Here is a 21,782-nt window from a genome sequence, read left to right on the forward strand (position 1 = left end):
CTGCACCCTCGCCAAGTCTGTCAACATGGTCACACCACCTACACATCAGGAGGAAAATTAAGTTTTTTATTATCATAAAAGATAGCTTCAAAAGATGGCGAGATATACACACACACACACACACACACACGCGGGGGGGGGGGCAGAAGGGGCGAGATTCCTGAACCACTGTCCCGATCCCAGGAACTGACAGCCTTCCCTGAAATCCGCAAATGTGGCAAAATTCTGTTCTTTGCGATGAAGTTAAATGATTGGAGCAGGACAGAAGGAGAGAAATCAGGAGGCACAAGGCAAAAGCTGTCTGTACAAAAAGAACCTAGACCCCAATTTACAAGCCATTTTGCAGTTTATAAAATTTCACAACCCAGCCCAATTCCACCCCCCCCCCACTCCCATCATTTTATAGTATTTATAATGTTACATATGTTACAACCGTGCACCGCTCCTCGCACGCACACTCGCTCGCAGAAGAACCAGGGGTGATCCGAAGTGTCAAGAATTCCAGAACGTTCCACAGCCAGGGGTGTGGGCGCTGGATCGTACCCCCTCTCGGTCTCAGCGACGCTGTGTTGGGGGGGGTCAGTTTTCTGATTTGCCTGCCACAAAGAAAGAAAAAGAAAATAACACACAGGTGTCAAAGTTAGAGTCTATTTTTTAAATGGATTCTTCTGCGAGGAGAAGCTTTTTTGCCTGTACCCAATTGTCCTTTCCAACTGAAGCAGGGTGGCACAGTGGTTAGCACTGCTGCTTTACAGCTCCAGGGACCTGGGTTTGATCCCCAGTTTGGGTCACTGTGTGGAGAATGCATGTTCTCCCAGTGTCTGCGTGAGTTTCCTCCAACAGTCTGAAAGACGTGCGGGTTAGGTGGATTGGCCGTGCTAAATTCTCCCTCAGTGTACCCCGAACAGGCACCAGAGTGTGGCATCGAGGGGATTTTCACAGTAACTTCATTGCAGTGTTAACGTAAGCCTACTTGTGACGATAATAAATAACTAAAAAAGTAAAGAAACTAATCCTGTTAGAATTTTATAGGTTTCTATGAGATCTCCTCTCACACTGAATACAATTCTAAGAGACTCAATCTCTCATCGTACGTCAGTCCTGCCATCCCAGGAATCAGCCTGGTAAACCTTCTCTGCACTCCCTCGAGAGCAAGAGCATCTTTCCTCAGATAAGGAGCTAGAGGATCAGAGGGGATCTGGGCATGCAAGTCCACCGTTCCCTAAAAGTGACAACACAGGTGGCCAAGGTCATTCAGAAAGCACGCAGCGTGCTTTCTTACCTTCCTTCATCAGCCAGGGCACTGAGTACAAGAGTTGGGAAGTCATGTTGTAGTTACATAAAATGTTGGTGAGGCTGCATCTGGAGCACTGCGTGCAGTTCTGGGTCACCACACCACTAGAAGGACGTGGAAGCTTTGGAGAGAGCGCAAAGAAGGTTCACCAGGATATTACCTGGTCTCAGGTGCCATTGACTATGGGGAGAGGTTGAATAAGCTCAGATTGTTTTCACTGGCACGACTGAGGTTGAGGGGAGACCTGATTGAGGTGTACAAAATTATGAAGGGCATAGATAGGGTGGGATCATCAGATGCTTTTCCACCCGCCCCCCCCCAAGGTGGAAGTGTCAATTACAAGGGAGCAAGGTTCAAAGTGAGGGGGGGAAAGTTTAAGGGAGACGTGCAGGGTGAAAAACTCACGCAAAGTGTGGTGGGTGCCTGGAAGGCGCTGCCAGGGGAGGCGGTGGAAGCAGACACGTTAGCAGCATTTAAGAGGTATCTGGATGGATACAGGAATAGGGAGGGAAGAGAGGCATTCAGAAGGGCATCATGATCAGCATGGGCTTGGAGGACCGAAGGGCCTGTTCCTGCGCTGCACTTTTCTGAGACCAAAACCGCACGCAATACCTCACCAACGCCTGTACAATTGTAGTAAAAAGATCCCTATACTCAGATCTGCTCTATGAAGGCCAACATACCATTTACCTTCTTTACAGCCTGCTGTACCTGCACACTCACTTTCAGTGATTGATGCACGAGGACACTAAGATCTTAACAGACTGGGGTTAAGACCATAGCTGGAGTATTGTGGACAGTACCAGTGAGGCTGCATCTGGAATATTGTGAACCTGGTGTTGAGGGGGGGGCGGTCTGGGGACAGGGCGCTGGGGGGGTTGGCGGGTGAGGAGGGGGAGAAGAGTGGGGTTAACTTGAGGCACACAGAGGAGGGGCTTACCTGAGGTCAGTCCATTTTGAGGTTGACGTAGATGTAGCGGATGAACTGCAGCGAGGCGAAGAAGGAAACAGAGCCCAGCATGAGGAAGAAGACGTAGCAGGTGAGGAAGGAGTATCCGAAGAACTCCAGAGTCTGCACCATTCCCGACATGTTAGAGCGCTTGAAGTAATAGAAGACAGAGTAGAGGAACATGAAGAAACCAGTGGAGCCAGTGCTGAAGACTGACCTCCACCACCAGCGGTAGTCCTCGCTCGAGAGCTGGAAGTAAGTGAGGGCGATGGAGATGCAGGCACTGACACTCAGCAGGATGGCGAAGACAATGAAGAGGATCCCGTACAGCGTGTACTGCTCCCGGCCCCACATGGTGGCAAAGATGTAGTACAGCTCCACTGATATGGCACTACAGAGAGAAGGGGGGGGGGGGGGGGGGGGCAGGGGAATTGAAAGAAGGGGAGACGGGGGAGGGGGGTGATGAAAGAGAAGGGGAGAATGAAAGAGAAGGGGAGACGGGGAGGGGGGGTGGGGGGAATGAAAGCACAGAGAGATCAGTTTTTAAACAATGATAGTCAGAGACCAGCTTTATATAATTCCACATTTTTGTTCACTGAAACGTCAATTGAATTTAAACACCACCAGCTGCCATAGTGGGATTTGAACTCGTGTCCGAAGGGGCCTCTGGATTACCAGCCCATTGACGTTACTCCGACACCACCACCACCTCACTGGCCACAAAATGCTTCGAGATAGTCTTGGGCTGGGAGCCAGGGCTTGACCAAACCTGCCCTGCAAGTCTGACCTCCAGCCATCAATGGCCTCTTTGTAAACCAGAGCAGTGCAAACCCTCCCCTGTAATTCTGACCTGCAGCACCACTGGTATTGCAGCCTCTTTATACCCCAAAAGGATTGTAAACAGTTCCCCTGTTCTACTGCAATTTTGATCTCCCACCGCTTGTGGCACTGATGTAGAAACATGGAAAATAGGAGAAGGGGAGGCCATTTGGCCCTTCAATCCTGCTCCACCATTCATTATAATGGCTGATCATCAAATTCAATATCCTGCTTTCCCCCCATATCCCTTGATCTCTTTAGCCCCAAGAGCTGTATCCAATTTCTTCTCAAAAATCACAACATTTGGCCCTCGCTTTCTGTGGGAGTGAATTCCACACATGCACCACCCTCTGGGAGAAGAAATTTCTCCTCATCTCAATCCTTTATCCTCCCCCACCATCGGGAACACTCTTTCTGAATCTACCCTGTCTAGCCCTGTTAGAATTTTATAAGTTTCTATGAAATCTCCTCTCACTCTTCTAAACTCCAGTGAATATAATCCTAACTGACTTAGTGTCTCCTCGTAAGACAGACCTGCCATCCCAGGAATCAGCCTGGTAAACCTTCACTGCACTCCCTCCATAGCAAAGAGGTTCTTCCTCAGATAAGGACACCAAAACTGCACACAATACTCCAGCTGTGGCCTCACCAACACCCTATACAATTGCAGCAACATATCCCAAGTCCAAAACTCAAATCCTCTCAATATAAAGGCCAACATACCATTTGCCTTCAATGCCTGCACACTTAGTTTAGTTAGTGCCTCATGATCAGTCCAGACTCGGAGGTCCAAGGGCCTGTCTTTGTGCTGCAATGTTCTTTATTCTATTTCCTTCCCTAAAGGACATTAGTGAACCAGATGGGCTTTTTTTTAATAAAGATTGAATTCAAATTCCACCATCTGTCTTGGCGGGATTCGAACCCAGGTCCCCCAGAACATCAGCATTGTTGCCTCATGGCATCAAGGACCAGGGTTCAATTCCAGCCTCGTGTAATCAGGATGGGCTGCGGGGAGGAGGGGGGGGGGGGGGAGGTGGGCCAATGGAGAAAGAACCAACCTGAAGGGCAGGAAGCCACCGATGGTCATGTGGACCAGGATGCACTTGTACCAGGGCTGTGGTGGGATCTCCCGGGAGATGTTCTTGGTGCGGCAGGGCGCGTCGAAGCCGGGTGGCGCTGTTCTTGCCGAAGATGCCGCCGATGACGGTGAGAGGGAAGCCCACCAGTAGCCAGACGGTAAGTAGCAGCAGGATGGTGGTGACTGGCAGGGCGTGGGTGGAGCCGTTGGCCCAGTGCACCGTGTTGACAACACTCCAGGTCAGGAAGAAAGGAGCTGTGGCAGTGGGGTGGGGGGGGGGGTAAGGAGAGAGAGCGTGGGGGCAGGGAGAAGGGAGAGAGAGCGAGCATGGGGGGGTGGGGAGGGAGAAGGGAGAGCGTGGGGGGGGAGAGAGCGTGGTGGGGGGGGAGGAAGGGAGAGAGAGCGTGGTGGGGGGGGAGGAAGGGAGAGAGAGCGTGGTGGGGGGGGAGGAAGGGAGAGAGAGCGTGGTGGGGGGGGAGGAAGGGAGAGAGAGCGTGGTGGGGGGGGAGGAAGGGAGAGAGAGCGTGGTGGGGGGGGAGGAAGGGAGAGAGAGCGTGGTGGGGGGGGAGGAAGGGAGAGAGAGCGTGGTGGGGGGGGAGGAAGGGAGAGAGAGCGTGGTGGGGGGGGAGGAAGGGAGAGAGAGCGTGGTGGGGGGGGAGGAAGGGAGAGAGAGCGTGGTGGGGGGGGAGGAAGGGAGAGAGAGCGTGGTGGGGGGGGAGGAAGGGAGAGAGAGCGTGGTGGGGGGGGAGGAAGGGAGAGAGAGCGTGGTGGGGGGGGGAGGAAGGGAGAGAGAGCGTGGTGGGGGGGGGAGGAAGGGAGAGAGAGCGTGGTGGGGGGGGGAGGAAGGGAGAGAGAGCGTGGTGGGGGGGGAGGAAGGGAGAGAGAGCGTGGTGGGGGGGGAGGAAGGGAGAGAGAGTGTGGTGGGGGGGGGAGGAAGGGAGAAGGGAGAGAGAGTGTGGTGGGGGGGGAGGAAGGGAGAGAGAGCGTGGTGGGGGGGGAGGAAGGGAGAGAGAGCGTGGTGGGGGGGGAGGAAGGGAGAGAGAGCGTGGTGGGGGGGAGGAAGGGAGAGAGAGCGTGGTGGGGGGGGAGGAAGGGAGAGAGGAGAGAGGGGAGGGGGAGTTGGGAATGGAGATAGAGTGAGAGGTGTCAATTTGAATTCAGTGTGCATTCAGGTCAGTGCTGCACTATCAGCCGCTATTCCCCTCTATTACACCCACTCCAGCCCCGCCACGCCACCCGACCCAGCTATTCCTCTGTGGAAACCTTCACCCGTCCCAGTGACACCTCCGCACTCAACACTATCCTGACTGCTCTCTCATTCCAGTGCCCACCCACCCCGACCCTTCCCAATGACTCCCCCCTCCATAAACACAAGCTCACTGCAAACCCATTGCCCCCCTTGTTCCAGTTCACATTGAGTCCCGTTACCCCTCAGCCGTGTCCCTGACCCACGCAAATCTCTGGGATCTCCTCCAGCTGCCTTATCCTTCCCCAATCCTCCAATTCCAATTGGGGCGGCACTGTGATTAGTACTGCTACCTAACAGTGCCACGGACTCAGGTTCAATCCACTGTCTGCGGAGTCTGCATGTTCCCCCCATGTCTGTGCGAGTTTCCACCTGGAAGCTCCGGCTTCCTCCCATAGTCTGAAAGACGTGCTGGTTTGGTGCACTGGCCGTACTAAATTCTCCCTCAGTGTACCGAACAGATGCTCAAGTGTGGCAACTAGGGGATTTGAACAGTAACTTAGTTACAGTGTTAATGTAAGCCAACTTGTGACCAATAAACAGTCACCTTACCAGAGAAGAGACTGGTGGTGAGGACGATGTTCCAGACCCACCGCTCGCCACCGATCTTGCGGTAGAAGTTGCTGGAGATGTAGCCGGAGATGCAGCAGGTCAAGGCGTAGAGCAAGATGGCTGCCGAGTTGATGGCACCATGACGATGGACGTTGAACATCCCTAGCAATGCCATGACAATGATACCTGTAGGGAACAGAGGAGGGGGTGTGGGAAAAGAGAGGAGGGAGCCAGATCACGGTGGGTAATTGAGATTCGGAGGAGAGAGGATTTGATTTGATTTATTGTTGCATTAGGATATAGTGAAAAATATTGTTTCTTGCACATAATACAGACAAAACATGCTTGGTTTCATTGGTCAGAACGTTGAACACAGTAAGAAGTCTCAAACACCAGGTTAAATAGGTTTATTTGATAGTAAACGCCACAGGCTTGCGATAGTGAGCCCACAGATAATCTCTCAATGCTCCACTTCTCCAGCTTCCACCCTAAACACGTTAAAGAAGCCATCCCCTATGGACAAGCCCTCCGTATACACAGGATCTGCTCAGATAAGGAGGATAGCAACAAACACCTCCAGACGTTGAAAGATGCCCTCATAAGAACAGAACATGGCACTCAACTCATCGATCGACAGTTCCAACGCCCCACAGCGAAAAACCGCATCGACTTCAGAAGACAAACATGGGACACAGTGGACAGAGTACCCTTCATCATCCAGTACTTCCCCGGAGCAGAGAAGCTACGATATCTTCTCCGGAGTCAACACGTTTGTCTTCATAACATCTTGCTAAGGCCACCCCCACTTCTTGCCTTCAAACAATCACACAACCTCAAACAGATCATTGTCTGCAGCAAACTACCCAGCCTTCAGGAGAACAGTGACCACAAAACCACACAACCCTGCCACAGCAACCTCTGCAAGACCTGCCGGATCATCGACACGGATGACATCATCTCACATGAGAACACCATCCACCAGGTGCACAGTACATACTCTTACAATGCGGCCAACATCGTCCACCTGATACGCTGCAAGAAAGGATGTCCCGAAGCATGGTACACTGGGGAGATCACGCAGACGCTACGACAACGGATGAACAAATACCGCTCGACAATCACCAGGCAAGACCGTTCCCTTTCCACTGGTGAACACTTCAGCGGTCACGGACATTCGGCCTCTGATCTTCGGGTAAACGTTCTCCAAGGCGGCCTTCACGACACGACAGCGCAGAGCCGCCGAACAGAGACTGATAGCCAAGTTCTGCACACAAGGACGGCTTCAACTGGAAACTTGGGTTCATGTCACACTATTTGTAACCCCCATGACTTGCCTGAACTTGAACATCTCACTTACTGTCCTGTCTGGAGACAATACACATCTCTTCAACCTATGCTTAATGCTATCTTCCACTGACATTGTCTGCACCTTTAAGACTTGATTAGCTGTAAAGACTCACATTCTAATCAGTATTCTGTAAACTGAGTGTGTGCCTTTATATGCTCTGTTTCTGATCAGAACTCCACTCACCTGACGAAGGAGCAGCGCTCTGAAAGCTTGTGGCATTTACTACCAAATAAACCTGTTGGACTTAAACTTGGTGTTGAGAGACTTCTTACCGTGTTTATCCCAGTCCAACGCCAGCATCTCCACATTAGAACATTGAATACACAGGTTGGGACGTTTTGTTGAAGGTGTACAAGACATTGGTAAGGCCACACTGTGTGTACAGTTCTGGTCACCCTATTATAGAAAGGATTATTAAACTAGAAACAGTGCAGAAAAGATTTACTAGGATTGTACTGGGACTTGATAGCTTGAATTAAAAAGAGGGACTGGATAGACTGGGGCTTTTTTTTCCCTGGAGTGCAGGAGACTTCGAGATGATCTTATAGAAGTCTATACAATAACGAGGAGCATAGATCAGCTAGCTAGTCAATATATTTTCCCAGAAGTACGGGAGTCTAAAACTAGAGGGCATAGGTTTAAGGTGAGAGGGGAGAGATAGAAAAGTGTCCAGAGAAGCAACTTTTTCACACAGGGGATGGAGTGTGTCTGGAACAGGCTGCCAGAAATAATAGTAAAGACGGGTACAATTTTGTCTTTGAAAAAGCATTCAGACAGTTACATGGGTAAGATGGATACAGAGAAATATGGGCCAAACACAGGCAATTGGAACTAGTGGTAAAAACTGGACAGCATGGACAAGTTGGGCCAAAGGACTGTTCCCGTGCCGTAAACCTCTATGACTAATTCCAGGGGGTCTTTTGTTACGTACCAGTCTTTTATGTGGCACCCCGTCAAATGCCTCTTGGAAATTGAAATACACCAATATATCTACAAGTTTCCCTCTATCTATCCTCCTTGCCCACAAAGGGCATTGCACCCTGTTCAGAAATACTGGGTGCTTTCGGCATGAGTAAGCCAGCCAGACCGACAATCTCAAAAGGCACAGTGCAATTCTAAACACGATCAGGGTTGCTCAGCTTCGGGTTTTTTGCAAGCAAGCGTTGTTGCAGTATAGACCCCCACCGCCCTTAGGGAGTGGCCAGGTACGGCTTGATACGAGACATGCAGTCTATCTGGGCATGTAACTGTTAACTTCCCAGACAGACAGACAGACGCGCTGTCTAGACAGTTTACAGTCCATGCTGCATTCGCCATGGCTGCACCTCCACCAGGGTCCACTTGCTGACCAATCTCCCTCATGTGGTATAAATTTGTGTCCCCGCCCCCTATCAACTTTACTGTTGATAATTTCCTGCTTTATGATGAGTACAGGAGGGAAAACTTTGATAGTGTGATTTTTTTCCCAGATCAATCCCTTGGTGTCCAAAGATGTGCAGTTTGGGTAGATTGGCCATGCTAAATTGCCCCTTATTGTCCAAAGATGGAGGTAATGGGGATTAGTGGGATAAATACATGGGGTTACGTGATAAGTCTGGGTAAGAGTGGGGGCAGACTCAATGGGTTGAATGGCCTCCTCCTGAACTGCGGGGGTTCTGTGAACGATTCTTTTGGTACAGGTCGGCCAGTTTGCAAGTCAGGTCTGCTGCACTCAGGGAAGCCCTGTTTGCTGCTGTGAGCTTCTCGCTGGCTGTGTGCGTGACAGAAGCACACGCAATCAACCTGTTCGCAAAGGAGCCTTTCATAAACTGGCACCGCCCACTGTGAACCAGCAGAACGGGTTTCTCAATACAGAGGTCTTTGCCTCAAGAGGCACTCAGACAACAGCAGCATCCACTCTGAGCCCCTTCCATCCTCTTAATACCACCCACACCCTCTGCTCCCGCCCTGTACTATGGAGAGAGAAGGGAAGGAACGGGGTGGGGGGAGGGAAGAGAAGGGAAGGAACGGGGTGGGGGGGGGAAGAGGAGGGAAGGAACGGGGTGGGGGGGGGGGGAAGAGGAGGGAAGGAACGGGGTGGGGGGGGAGAGAAGGAACGGGGTGGGGGGGGGGGAAGAGGAGGGAAGGAATGGGGTGGGGGGGGAGAGAGAAGGGAAGGAACGGGGTGGGGGGGAGAGAAGGGAAGGGAAGGAACGGGGTGGGGGGGGGGGAAGAGAAGGGAAGGAACGGGGTGGGGAAGAGGAGGGAAGGAACGGGGTGGGGGGGGAAGAGAAGGGAAGGAACGGGGTGGGGGGGGGGAAGAGAAGGAAAGGAACGGGGTGGGGGGGGAAGAGAAGGAAAGGAACGGGGTGGGGGGGGGAAGAGAAGGGAAGGAACGGGGTGGGGGGGGGGAAGAGAAGGGAAGGAACGGGGTGGGGGGGGGGAAGAGAAGGGAAGGAACGGGGTGGGGGGAGGGAAGAGAAGGGAAGGAACGGGGTGGGGGGAGGGAAGAGAAGGGAAGGAACGGGGTGGGGGGGGGGGGGGAAGAGAAGGGAAGGAACGGGGTGGGGGGGGGGGGGAGAGAAAAAAGAGAAAGAACGGCCGGGGGGGGGCTGGGGACAGTAACGCAATCATAGAATCCGTGCAGTGCAGGAAGCCACCATTCGGCCCATTGAATCTGCACTGACTGCAATCTCACCCAGGCCCTATCCCCATAACTCCTTTCATTTACCCGAGCTACTCCCCCGGACTAAGGGGTAATATCACAAGGCCAATTCATCTCATGTGCACATCTTTGGACTGTGGGAGGAAACCCACTGAGACGCAGGGAGAACGTGCAAACCGCACGCAGGCGCAGTGTCCCAAGCCTGGAGTCAAACCCGGGTCCCTGGTGCTGAGAGGCACGAGTGCTGACCATCGTGCCATTAACGGAGCCTTCGCCTCCCCTTCCCGCCCGCGCGGCTCACCTGTTCCCAGGGCCAGGAACTGGGCGCCGACGCCCAGGACGGAGCAGAGGAGGCTCTTGTGTGGCGGGAAGCGGAAGACGTCGGTGTGGATAATCTTCCAGCCGTTGTCGGCCTGGTCGAAATCGTCGGCCACAGCCTCCTCCTCCAGGTTGTAACGGGCAAAGTCATTGCGCAGCACCCGCATGAGGATGATGACCACAAAGCCCGTCAGCAGGAAGACCAGCACCATGGAGTTGATGATGGAGAGCCAGTGGATCTCTAGCGTGCGCGGGAAGAAGCTGGAGTCACGTAGGCGCTCCCCCCGCCGCTCATACGGGAAGCTGGTCTCGTGCCAGAAGACACTGTAGGTGTGTGCCATGCTGGTGGGGGCCCGCAGGTCGTCCAGGCTGTAGGGCTTGGCGTCGCGCACACTGACGTTGGCGTGGATGATTCGGTCGCCATTGAACTCCACGTGGAAGTCCAGGTGGGTCCACAGGCCGATCTTGTGCGTGTGGGGCAGGAAGCCGCTCTCTTCCAGGTAGCCCACAAAGCCCCGGATGGGGATGTCGTCCAGGACGAACTCAAAGTAGTACAGTTCCTCGATGGCCTCCTTCAGCTCCTCGATCTGCATGGTAGGGGTCGGGAGGGAGAGTCAGAGGGGAAAAAAACCGTTGTGAACTTTCCAACAACTCACATTTCTCCAGATGCAAAGGAAATTTGGTACATCCACTACGACTCTCACCAACTTTTACAGATAACACCATAGAAAGCATTCTTTTTGGTTGTATCACAGCTTGGTATGGGCTCCTGCTCTGAGACCACAAGAAACTACAAAGGTTCTTGAACAAAGCCCAGTCCGTCAAGCAAACCAGCCTCCATCCATTGACTCTGCCTCAGGAAAGCAGCCAGCATCATCAGGGACCCCACGCACCCCAGATATTCTCTCTTCCACCAGGAATAAGATATAAAAGTCTGAGGTCACGTACCAACCAAGTCAAGGACAGCTTCTGCCCTGCTGCCATCAGACTTTTGAATGGACCTACATTCTATTAAGTTGATCTTTCTCTACACACTAGCTATGACTGTAACACTACATTCTGCGCTCTCTCCCTTCCTTCTCTAAATGGTATGCTTTGTCTGTATAGTGCATTAGCCATATACCAATATGTAACAATAATAAATCAAATCAAACATGTCCTTTACGCAGCTCACATTTCCTATGCATCATAGAATCCCTACAGTGCAGGAGGCAGCCATTCAGCCCATCAAGTCTGCACCAACCACAATCCCACCCCGACCCTATCCCCGTAACCCCACACAGTCACACTATTAATCCCCCAACACTAGGGTCAATTTATCATAGCCAATCAACCTAACCCACACATCTTTGGACTGTGGGAGGAAACCCAAGCAGATACAGGGAGAATGTGCAAATTCTGCACACTGACCTAAGGCCGAAATTGAATCCGGGCCTCTGGCGCTGTGAGGCAACAGTGCTAACCACTATGCCACCCACACATCTCACATTCCCTCATGTGTATCCTCCATAGAAACTAGAAGCAGTAGGTCATTCAGCTTTTTGAGCCTGTTCCACTATTCATTATGATCATTGAATTCAACATCTGGATCCCCCCCCCCTCCCCCCCACATCTCGATTCCTTTAGCCCCAAGAGCTATATTGAATTTTTTCCTCAATCGCAACATTTTGGCCTCAACTGCTTTCTGTCATAGTGAATTCCACATGTTCATCCCTCTCTGGGTGAAGAAATCTTGCCTCACCTCAGTTCTAAAAGGTTTTACCCCTTATTCTCAAACCATGAGGTGAGGCCACATTGGATTTGGCACTGGGTAATAAACCAGGCCAGGTGTTAAGATTTGGAGGTAGGTAAACACTTTGGTAATAGTGACCACAATTCGATTACATTTACATTAGCGATGGAAAGGAATACATATATACCACAGAGCAAGAGTTATAGTTGAGGGAAAGGAAATTATGATGCGATCAGGTGAGAATTAGGATGTGGAAGGAAACTGCAGAGCATGGGCACAATTGAAATGTGGAACTTGTTCAGGGAATGGCTACTGCGTGTCCTTGATAAGTATGTACCTACCAGGCAGGGAGGAAGTGGTCGAGAGAGGGAACCATGGTTTACTAAAGAAGTTGAATGACTTGTGAAGAGGAAGAAGGAGACTTATGTCAAGATGATACATGAAGGCTCAGTTAGCGCGCTTGAGTGTTACAAGTTGGCCAGGAATGACCTAAAGAGAGAACTAAGAGGAGCCAGGAGGGGACATGAGAAGTCTTTGGCAGGGAGGATCAAGGAAAACCCTAAAGCTTTCTACAGGTACGTCAGGTATGAAAGAATGACTAGGGTAAGATTAGGGCCAGTTGAGGATAGTAGTGGGAAGTTGTGCGTGGAGTCCGAAGAGATAGGAGAGGCGCTAAATGAATATTTTTCATCAGTATTCACACAGGAAAAAGACAATGTTGTTAAGGGGAATACTGAGATACAGGCTATTAGACTAGACGGGTTTGAGGTTCAGAAGGAGGTGACGTTACTGGAAAGTGTGAAAATAGATAAATCCCCTGGGCTGGATGGGTTTTATCCTAGGATTCTCTGGGATGCTAGGGAGGAGATTGCAGAGCCTTTGGCTTTGATCTTTAGGTTGTCATTGTTTACAGGAGTATTGCCAGACTGAAGGATAGCAAATGTTGTTCCCTTGTTCAAGGGGAGTAGAGACAACCCTGGTAATTATAGACCAGTGAACCTTACCTCTGCTGTGGGCAAAGTTTTGGAAAGGATTATAAGAGATAGGATTTATAATCATCTAGAAAGGAATAATTTGATTAGGGATAGTAAGCGCAGTTTTGTGAAGGGCAGGTTGTGCCTCACAAACTTTGAGTTCTTTGAGAAGATGACCAAAGAGGTGGATGAGGGTAAAGCAATTGATGTGGTGTACATGGATTTCAGTAAAGCATTTGATAAAGTTCCCCACAGTAAGCTATTGCAGAAAATTGAGGGTGATTTAGCAGTTTGGATCAGAAATTGGCTAGCTGAAAGACAGAGGGTGGTGGTTGATGGGAAATGTTCATCCTGGAGTTCAGTTACTAGTTATGCACTGTACTGCTATTTGTCATTTTTATAAATGACCTGGATGAGGGAGTAGCAGGATGGGTAGTAAATTTGCGGATGATACTAAAGTCAGTGGAGTTGTGGACAGTGCAAATGTATGTTTCAGGTTACAAAGAGACATAGATAAGCTGCAGAGCTGGGCTGAGAGGTGGCAAATGGAGTTTAATGCAGAAAAGTGTGAAGTGATTCACTTTGGAAAGAGTAACAGGAATACAGAATACTGGGCTAATGGTAAATGACGTGGTAGTGTGGTTGAGCAGAGATCTTGGTGTCCATGTGCATAGATCCCTGAAAGTTGGTACCCAGGTTGATAGGGTTAAGAAGGCATACAGTGTGTTAGCTTTTATTGGTAGAGGGATTGAGTTTCAGAAGCATGAGTTCACGTTGCAGCTATACGAAACTCTGGTGCGACTGCACTTGGAGTATTGCGTACAGTTCTGGTTGCCGCATGATAGGAAGGATGTGGAAGCATTGTAAAGGGTGCAGAGGAGGTTCATCAGGATGTTGCCTGGTATGGTGGGAAGGTCTTATGAGGAAAGACAGAGACTTGAGGCTGTTTTTGTTAGAAAAGGTTAAGAGGTGACTTAATAAGGCATAAAAGAGGATCAGAGGGTGGACAGTGAGAGCCTTTTTCCTCAGATGGAGATGGCTAGCACCAGGGACATAGTTTTAAATTGAGGGGTGATAGATATAGGATTGATGTCAAAGGTAGGTTCTTTACTCAGAGTAGTAAGAGCGTGGAATGCCCTGCCTGCAACAGTAGTGGCCTCGCCAACACTAAGGGCATTTAAATGGTCATTGGATTAACATACTGGAATAATATAGGTTAGATGGGCCTACACTACATCGAGGGCTGAAGGGCCTGTACTGTGCTGTAATGTTCCATGACCCCTAGTTTGGGACTCGCCCCACCACTGGGAATATTCTTTCTGAATCTACCCTGTCTAATCCTATTAGAATTTTATAAGTTTCCATGAGATCCCCCCCTCACTCTTCTAAACTCCAGTGAATATAATTCTAACCGACTTAGTCTCTCCTCATACAACAGACCTGTCATCCCAGGAATCAGCCTGGTAAACCTTTGCTGTGATCTGTCTATAGCAAGGGCATCAAAACTGCACATAATACTCCAGCTGTGGCCTCACCAACACCCTACACAACAGCTTCCATTCCATCTACCTCTGTCTTCCACACAGCTAACATTTCCACCGAGCACCGTGTCCTTGGTATCATCAGCAAACTTAAACATTTCTCCATCATACATTGTAAATATCTGAAGCCCAACACTGATTTTGATTTGAATTATTGACACATGTATTCAGTGAAAAGTAGTGTTTCTTGTGCGTTACATAAACTAAACATGCCGTTCATAGAGAAGGAAACAAGTGAGTGCAGAATATAATGTTACAGTCATAGCTAGGGTGCAGAGAAAAATCAACTTAATATGAAGTAGCAGGGAAGGTGGTGTTCTTCAGTCGGTTGGTACGTGACCTCAGACTTTTGTATCTTTTTACTGAAGGTGGGAGAGAGAATGTCTGAGGTCTGTGGGGTCTTTAGTTATGCTGGCTGCTTTGCCGAGACAGCGGGAAGTGTAGACAGGGTCAATGGATGGTAGGCTGGTTTGCGTGATGGACGTTCACAACCCTTCGTAGTTCCTTGTGGTCCTGGGCAAAGCAGCAGCCCATACCGAGCTGCGATACAACTAGAAAGAATGCTTTCTATGGTGCATCTGTAAAAGTTGATGAGAGTCATAGATGACATGCCAAATTTCCTTAAGTCTTCTGAGGTTTTGGTGGGCATTCTTAACTATAGTGTCAGCATGGGAGGGGGGAGAGATCAGGAAAGGTTGATGATGATCTGGACACTGAAAAACATGAAGCTCTCAACCCTTTCTACTTTGTCTCCATTGATGTAGACAGGGGCACGTTCTCCTTTATGCTTCCTGAAGTCAATGACAATCTGCTTCATTTCGTTGACATTGAAGGAGAGATTATTGCTGCCGCACCAGTTCACCAGATTCTCTATCTCAGTCATTGTTTTGAGGTCTGACCCACTATGGTGTCGTCAGCAAACCTGAAAATCGAATTGGAGTGGAATTTAGCTGCACAGTCTTGGGTATATAAGGAATATATATAAGGGGGCTGAGAGACAGCCTTGTGGGGCACCGGTGTTGAGGATGATCGAAGGTGCTGATTGTGGTCTGTGAGTTAGGAAGTTCAGGATCCTGTCACAGAGGGAGGTGCAGAGGCCTAGGCCACAGAGTTTGGAGATGGGTTTCGTGGGAATTATAGTACTGAAGGCTGAAATCAAATCAAATCTCAGCACTCTCTTCACACCCCCCACTCCTCCCCCTCCCACATCATGCTGCCTTTCTCCCGACTTCTCCTCCGTCTCCCTCTCCTAAGTTCTCCCCCACCCTTCCACCACCCTCATTGCACCCCCTCCTTCTACCACCCACCTCTTCCACCACGCCCACCACCCAGCCCCTCGCTTCCCAGCCCTCTTCTTCCATCTCCCAGCAAGACCACCCACTCCTCCCAACTACCCTCATCCCCTCTACCTCCATCCCTTCCATCTCTCCCCCACCCTTCCCTTCATGCCCTTTCCCTCTCTGCTTCCACCTTTCCTCTCACTGCCCCCCCTGCCCCGGCCCCATCCCCATCTCTCCCCCACTGCCTGCCCACTCATTTTCCATCAGTCCTCCTCCAGCCCAGTCTACTACCACTGCCACACTCAGCCCTCCGACCCACCACCCTCACACTTCCCGTCTACAAACACCGCCACCCCCCCCCAACCATCACCACCCCATCTCTCCATCCTCATGCCCATGCTTACCCCCTCCCCATTCTCCCTCTGCCCCCCACCCCTACGCTCCTGCCTCAATCCCCTCCCACCCACCACTCGCTCCCCCCTGCCCTCCCTTCACTCTCCCCTTTCCCCACACCCAGACTCACACCTGCCGCCCCTCCCCCACCCTCTCCCCCCACTCCACTCGCCCACACACCCCCCTCCCATTCCACCCACTCCCCTCCTCCCCCCCCGCAGCTCCATCCCCCCCAACCCACCTCCCTCTGCCCCCCCGCCCGCCCCCTCCTCCCACCCTCCCTCCTCCTCCTCTCCCCCTCTGCCCGCGCCCCCTCCTCCTCTCCCCCTCCGCCCGCCCCGCCCCCTCCTCCTCTCTCCCTCCGCCCGCCCCGCCCCCTCCTCCTCTCTCCCTCCGCCCGCCCCGCCCCCTCCTCCTCTCCCCCTCCTCCCGCCCCGCCCCTCCTCTCCCCCTCCGCCCGCCCCGCCCCCTCCTCTCCCCCTCCGCCCGCCCCGCCCCCTCCTCTCCCCCTCCGCCCGCCCCGCCCCCTCCTCCTCTCCCCCTCCGCCCGCCCCCCCTCCTCCTCCTCCTCCCCCCTCCGCCCGCCCCCTCCTCCTCCTCCTCCTCCCCCCTCCGCCCGCCCCCTCCTCCTCCTCTCCCCCTTCGCCCGCCCCCTCCCCCTCCGCCCGCGTGCTCCTCCCCCTCTCCCCGCCCCCCTCCCCCCCGCCCACTCCCCCCTTCCCCACTCCCCCCTCCCCCACTCCCCCCTCCCCCACGCCCACTCCCCTCCTCCCCCTCCCCCACACTCCCTCACCCCCCCACACTCCCTCACCCCCCCCCACCCCCCCCACACTCACCCCCCCCACACTCCCCCACCCCCCCCACACTCCCCCACCCCCCCCACACTCCCCCACCCCCCCCACACTCCCCCACCCCCCCACACTCACTCCCCCCTCCCCCACACTCACTCCCCCCGCACTCACTCCCCTCCTTCCCCGCCTCCCCCGCACTCAACTCCCCTCCTTCCCCGCCTCCCCCGCACTCAACTCCCCTCCTTCCCCGCCTCCCCCGCACTCAACTCCCCTCCTTCCCCGCCTCCCCCGCACTCACTCCCCTCCTTCCCCGCCTCCCCCGCACTCACTCCCCGCCTCCCCCGCACTCACTCCCCTCCTTCCCCGCCTCCCCCGCACTCACTCCCCTCCTTCCCCGCCTCCCCCGCACTCACTCCCCTCCTTCCCCGCCTCCCCCGCACTCAACTCCCCTCCTTCCCCGCCTCCCCCGCACTCAACACCCCTCCTTCCCCGCCTCCCCCGCACTCAACTCCCCTCCTTCCCCGCCTCCCCCGCACTCACTCCCCTCCTTCCCCGCCTCCCCCGCACTCACTCCCCTCCTTCCCCGCCTCCCCCGCACTCAACTCCCCTCCTTCCCCGCCTCCCCCGCACTCAACTCCCCTCCTTCCCCGCCTCCCCCGCACTCAACTCCCCTCCTTCCCCGCCTCCCCCGCACTCAACTCCCCTCCTTCCCCGCCTCCCCCGCACTCACTCCCCTCCTTCCCCCCCCTCCCCCGCACTCACTCCCCTCCTTCCCCCCCCTCCCCCGCACTCACTCCCCTCCTTCCCCCCCCTCCCCCGCACTCACTCCCCTCCTTCCCCCCCCTCCCCCGCACTCACTCCCCTCCTTCCCCCCCCCTCCCCCGCACTCACTCCCCTCCTTCCCCCCCTCCCCCGCACTCACTCCCCTCCTTCCCCCCCTCCCCCGCACTCACCCCCCCCCCACACTCACCCCCCTCCTTCCCCACACTCACCCCCCTCCTTCCCCCCCCTCCCCCACACTCACTCCCCTCCTTCCCCCCCCCTCCCCCACACTCACTCCCCTCCTTCCCCCCCTCCCCCACACTCACTCCCCTCCTTCCCCCCCTCCCCCACACTCACTCCCCTCCTTCCCCCCTCCCCCACACTCACTCCCCTCCTTCCCCCCCCTCCCCCACACTCACTCACTCCCCTCCTTCCCCCCCCTCCCCCACACTCACTCACTCCCCTCCTTCCCCCCCCTCCCCCGCACTCACTCCCCTCCTTCCCCACACTCACCCCCCTCCTTCCCCCCCCCTCCCCCGCACTCACTCCCCTCCTTCCCCCCCCCTCCCCCGCACTCACTCCCCTCCTTCCCCCCCCTCCCCCGCACTCACCCCCCCCCCACACTCACCCCCCTCCTTCCCCACACTCACCCCCCTCCTTCCCCCCCCTCCCCCACACTCACTCCCCTCCTTCCCCCCCCCTCCCCCACACTCACTCCCCTCCTTCCCCCCCCTCCCCCACACTCACTCCCCTCCTTCCCCCCCCTCCCCCACACTCACTCCCCTCCTTCCCCCCCCTCCCCCACACTCACTCCCCTCCTTCCCCCCCTCCCCCACACTCACTCCCCTCCTTCCCCCCCCTCCCCCACACTCACTCACTCCCCTCCTTCCCCCCCCTCCCCCACACTCACTCACTCCCCTCCTTCCCCCCCCTCCCCCACACTCACTCACTCCCCTCCTTCCCCCCCCCCACACTCACTCACTCCCCTCCTTCCCCCCCCCTCCCCCACACTCACTCACTCCCCTCCTTCCCCGCCTCCCCCGCACTCAACTCCCCTCCTTCCCCGCCTCCCCCGCACTCAACTCCCCTCCTTCCCCGCCTCCCCCGCACTCAACTCCCCTCCTTCCCCGCCTCCCCCGCACTCAACTCCCCTCCTTCCCCGCCTCCCCCGCACTCAACTCCCCTCCTTCCCCGCCTCCCCCGCACTCAACTCCCCTCCTTCCCCGCCTCCCCCGCACTCAACTCCCCTCCTTCCCCCCTCCCCCCCACCACCCCCCCTTCCCCCCCTCCCCCGCACTCACTCCCCTCCTTCCCCACACTCACCCCCCTCCTTCCCCCCCCTCCCCCACACTCACCCCCCCCCCACACTCACCCCCCTCCTTCCCCACACTCACCCCCCTCCTTCCCCCCCTCCCCCACACTCACTCCCCTCCTTCCCCCCCCCTCCCCCACACTCACTCCCCTCCTTCCCCCCCTCCCCCACACTCACTCCCCTCCTTCCCCCCCCTCCCCCACACTCACTCCCCTCCTTCCCCCCCTCCCCCACACTCACTCCCCTCCTTCCCCCCCTCCCCCACACTCACTCCCCTCCTTCCCCCCCCTCCCCCACACTCACTCACTCCCCTCCTTCCCCCCCTCCTTCCCCACACTCACCCCCCTCCTTCCCCCCCCTCCCCCACACTCACTCCCCTCCTTCCCCCCCCCTCCCCCACACTCACTCCCCTCCTTCCCCCCCCTCCCCCACACTCACTCCCCTCCTTCCCCCCCTCCCCCACACTCACTCCCCTCCTTCCCCCCCCTCCCCCACACTCACTCCCCTCCTTCCCCCCCTCCCCCACACTCACTCCCCTCCTTCCCCCCCCTCCCCCACACTCACTCACTCCCCTCCTTCCCCCCCCTCCCCCACACTCACTCACTCCCCTCCTTCCCCCCCCTCCCCCACACTCACTCACTCCCCTCCTTCCCCCCCCCCCACACTCACTCACTCCCCTCCTTCCCCCCCCTCCCCCACACTCACTCACTCCCCTCCTTCCCCGCCTCCCCCGCACTCAACTCCCTCCTTCCCCGCCTCCCCCGCACTCAACTCCCCTCCTTCCCCGCCTCCCCCGCACTCAACTCCCCTCCTTCCCCGCCTCCCCCGCACTCACTCCCCTCCTTCCCCCCCCTCCCCCGCACTCACTCCCCTCCTTCCCCACACTCACCCCCCTCCTTCCCCCCCTCCCCCACACTCACTCACTCCCCTCCTTCCCCCCCCACACTCACTCCCCTCCTTCCCCCCCCTCCCCCACACTCACTCACTCCCCTCCTTCCCCGCCTCCCCCGCACTCAACTCCCCTCCTTCCCCGCCTCCCCCGCACTCACTCCCCTCCTTCCCCCCCCTCCCCCGCACTCACTCCCCTCCTTCCCCCCCTCCCCCGCACTCACTCCCCTCCTTCCCCCCCCTCCCCCGCACTCACTCCCCTCCTTCCCCCCCCTCCCCCGCACTCACTCCCCTCCTTCCCCCCCCTCCCCCGCACTCACTCCCCTCCTTCCCCCCCCTCCCCCGCACTCACTCCCCTCCTTCCCCCCCCTCCCCGCACTCACTCCCCTCCTTCCCCCCCCTCCCCCGCACTCACTCCCCTCCTTCCCCCCCCCCGCACTCACTCCCCTCCTTCCCCCCCTCCCCCGCACTCACTCCCCTCCTTCCCCCCCCTCCCCCGCACTCACTCCCCTCCTTCCCCCCCCTCCCCCGCACTCACTCCCCTCCTTCCCCCCCCTCCCCCGCACTCACCCCCCCCCCCCACACTCACCCCCCTCCTTCCCCACACTCACCCCCCTCCTTCCCCCCCCTCCCCCACACTCACTCCCCTCCTTCCCCCCCCTCCCCCACACTCACTCCCCTCCTTCCCCCCCCTCCCCCACACTCACTCCCCTCCTTCCCCCCCCCCCCACACTCACTCCCCTCCTTCCCCCCCCTCCCCCACACTCACTCACTCCCCTCCTTCCCCCCCCCTCCCCCACACTCACTCACTCCCCTCCTTCCCCCCCTCCCCCACACTCACTCACTCCCCTCCTTCCCCCCCCTCCCCCACACTCACTCACTCCCCTCCTTCCCCCCCCTCCCCCACACTCACTCACTCCCCTCCTTCCCCCCCCCTCCCCCACACTCACTCACTCCCCTCCTTCCCCCCCCCTCCCCCGCACTCACTCCCCTCCTTCCCCCCCCCTCCCCCGCACTCACTCCCCTCCTTCCCCCCCCCTCCCCCGCACTCACTCCCCTCCTTCCCCCCCCCTCCCCCGCACTCACTCCCCTCCTTTCCCCCCCCTCCCCCTGCCCCGCACTCACTCCCCTCCTTTCCCCCCCCTCCCCCGCACTCACTCCCCTCCTTCCCCCCCCCTCCCCCGCACTCACACCCCTCCTTCCCCCCCCCTCCCCCACACTCACACCCCTCCTTCCCCCCCCCTCCCCCACACTCACACCCCTCCTTCCCCCCCCCTCCCCCACACTCACACCCCTCCTTCCCCCCCCCTCCCCCACACTCACACCCCTCCTTTGCCCAATCCCCTCTACCTCACCTGCTGGGGGCTCAGTTTGAGGTCGCACAGCACTTTCTTGCTCTGGTTGCGCCGGAAGGCCAGCTGGTAGAGGCTCTCGGCCATGCGGTCGCCGTCCAGCACCTCGCCGAGGCTGAGGCTCTTGTGGCGGACGGTGGGGGGCCGGCAGACGGGCAGTCGGTAGTAGTGGTAAGTCTCCTGCGGGTTGTGGTAGGGGCCCACCTTGTTGACGTACAGGATGACCGGCTCGCCGGGCTGGTAGCGGCCGCCGCCGCCGCCCTGAGCGCCGCCCGGAGCCAGGAGGAAGTGGAGGGACAGGGAGAGGAGGATAGGGAGGGAGCCGGGGAGCAGAGAGGGGCACCCCCCAGCCGCCGCCATCTTGGAACCCAGCAACCGCCGGAAGTGATGATGTGTGCGCGCTTGCAAGGGGTGATGGGAAACGTCACCGGACATCCGCCCCGGCGGACGGCCGGAACTCCACCGGAAGTTAGGAAACATTCGGCCGGAAGTGCATGGAGGGGCGGCGG

General features: G+C 56.4%; 1 protein-coding gene across 1 annotated transcript; it reads right to left on the reverse strand.

The window, feature by feature from the left end:
- Positions 1-122: 122 nt before the first annotated feature.
- On the reverse strand, positions 123-21,662 carry tm9sf1 (transmembrane 9 superfamily member 1). Its single transcript, XM_080184072.1, is given in 7 exon segments — positions 123-596; positions 2,235-2,634; positions 4,121-4,230; positions 4,232-4,395; positions 5,939-6,124; positions 10,232-10,835; positions 21,277-21,662. Coding segments are annotated over 6 exon segments (1,815 nt in total). The 5' UTR covers positions 21,634-21,662; the 3' UTR covers positions 123-596; positions 2,235-2,240.
- Positions 21,663-21,782: the final 120 nt, after the last annotated feature.

Source organism: Carcharhinus amblyrhynchos, unplaced genomic scaffold, assembly GCF_965287045.1.
Source record: "Carcharhinus amblyrhynchos unplaced genomic scaffold, sCarAmb.v2.hapA scaffold_548, whole genome shotgun sequence".
Classification (NCBI taxonomy): Eukaryota; Metazoa; Chordata; class Chondrichthyes; order Carcharhiniformes; family Carcharhinidae; genus Carcharhinus; species Carcharhinus amblyrhynchos.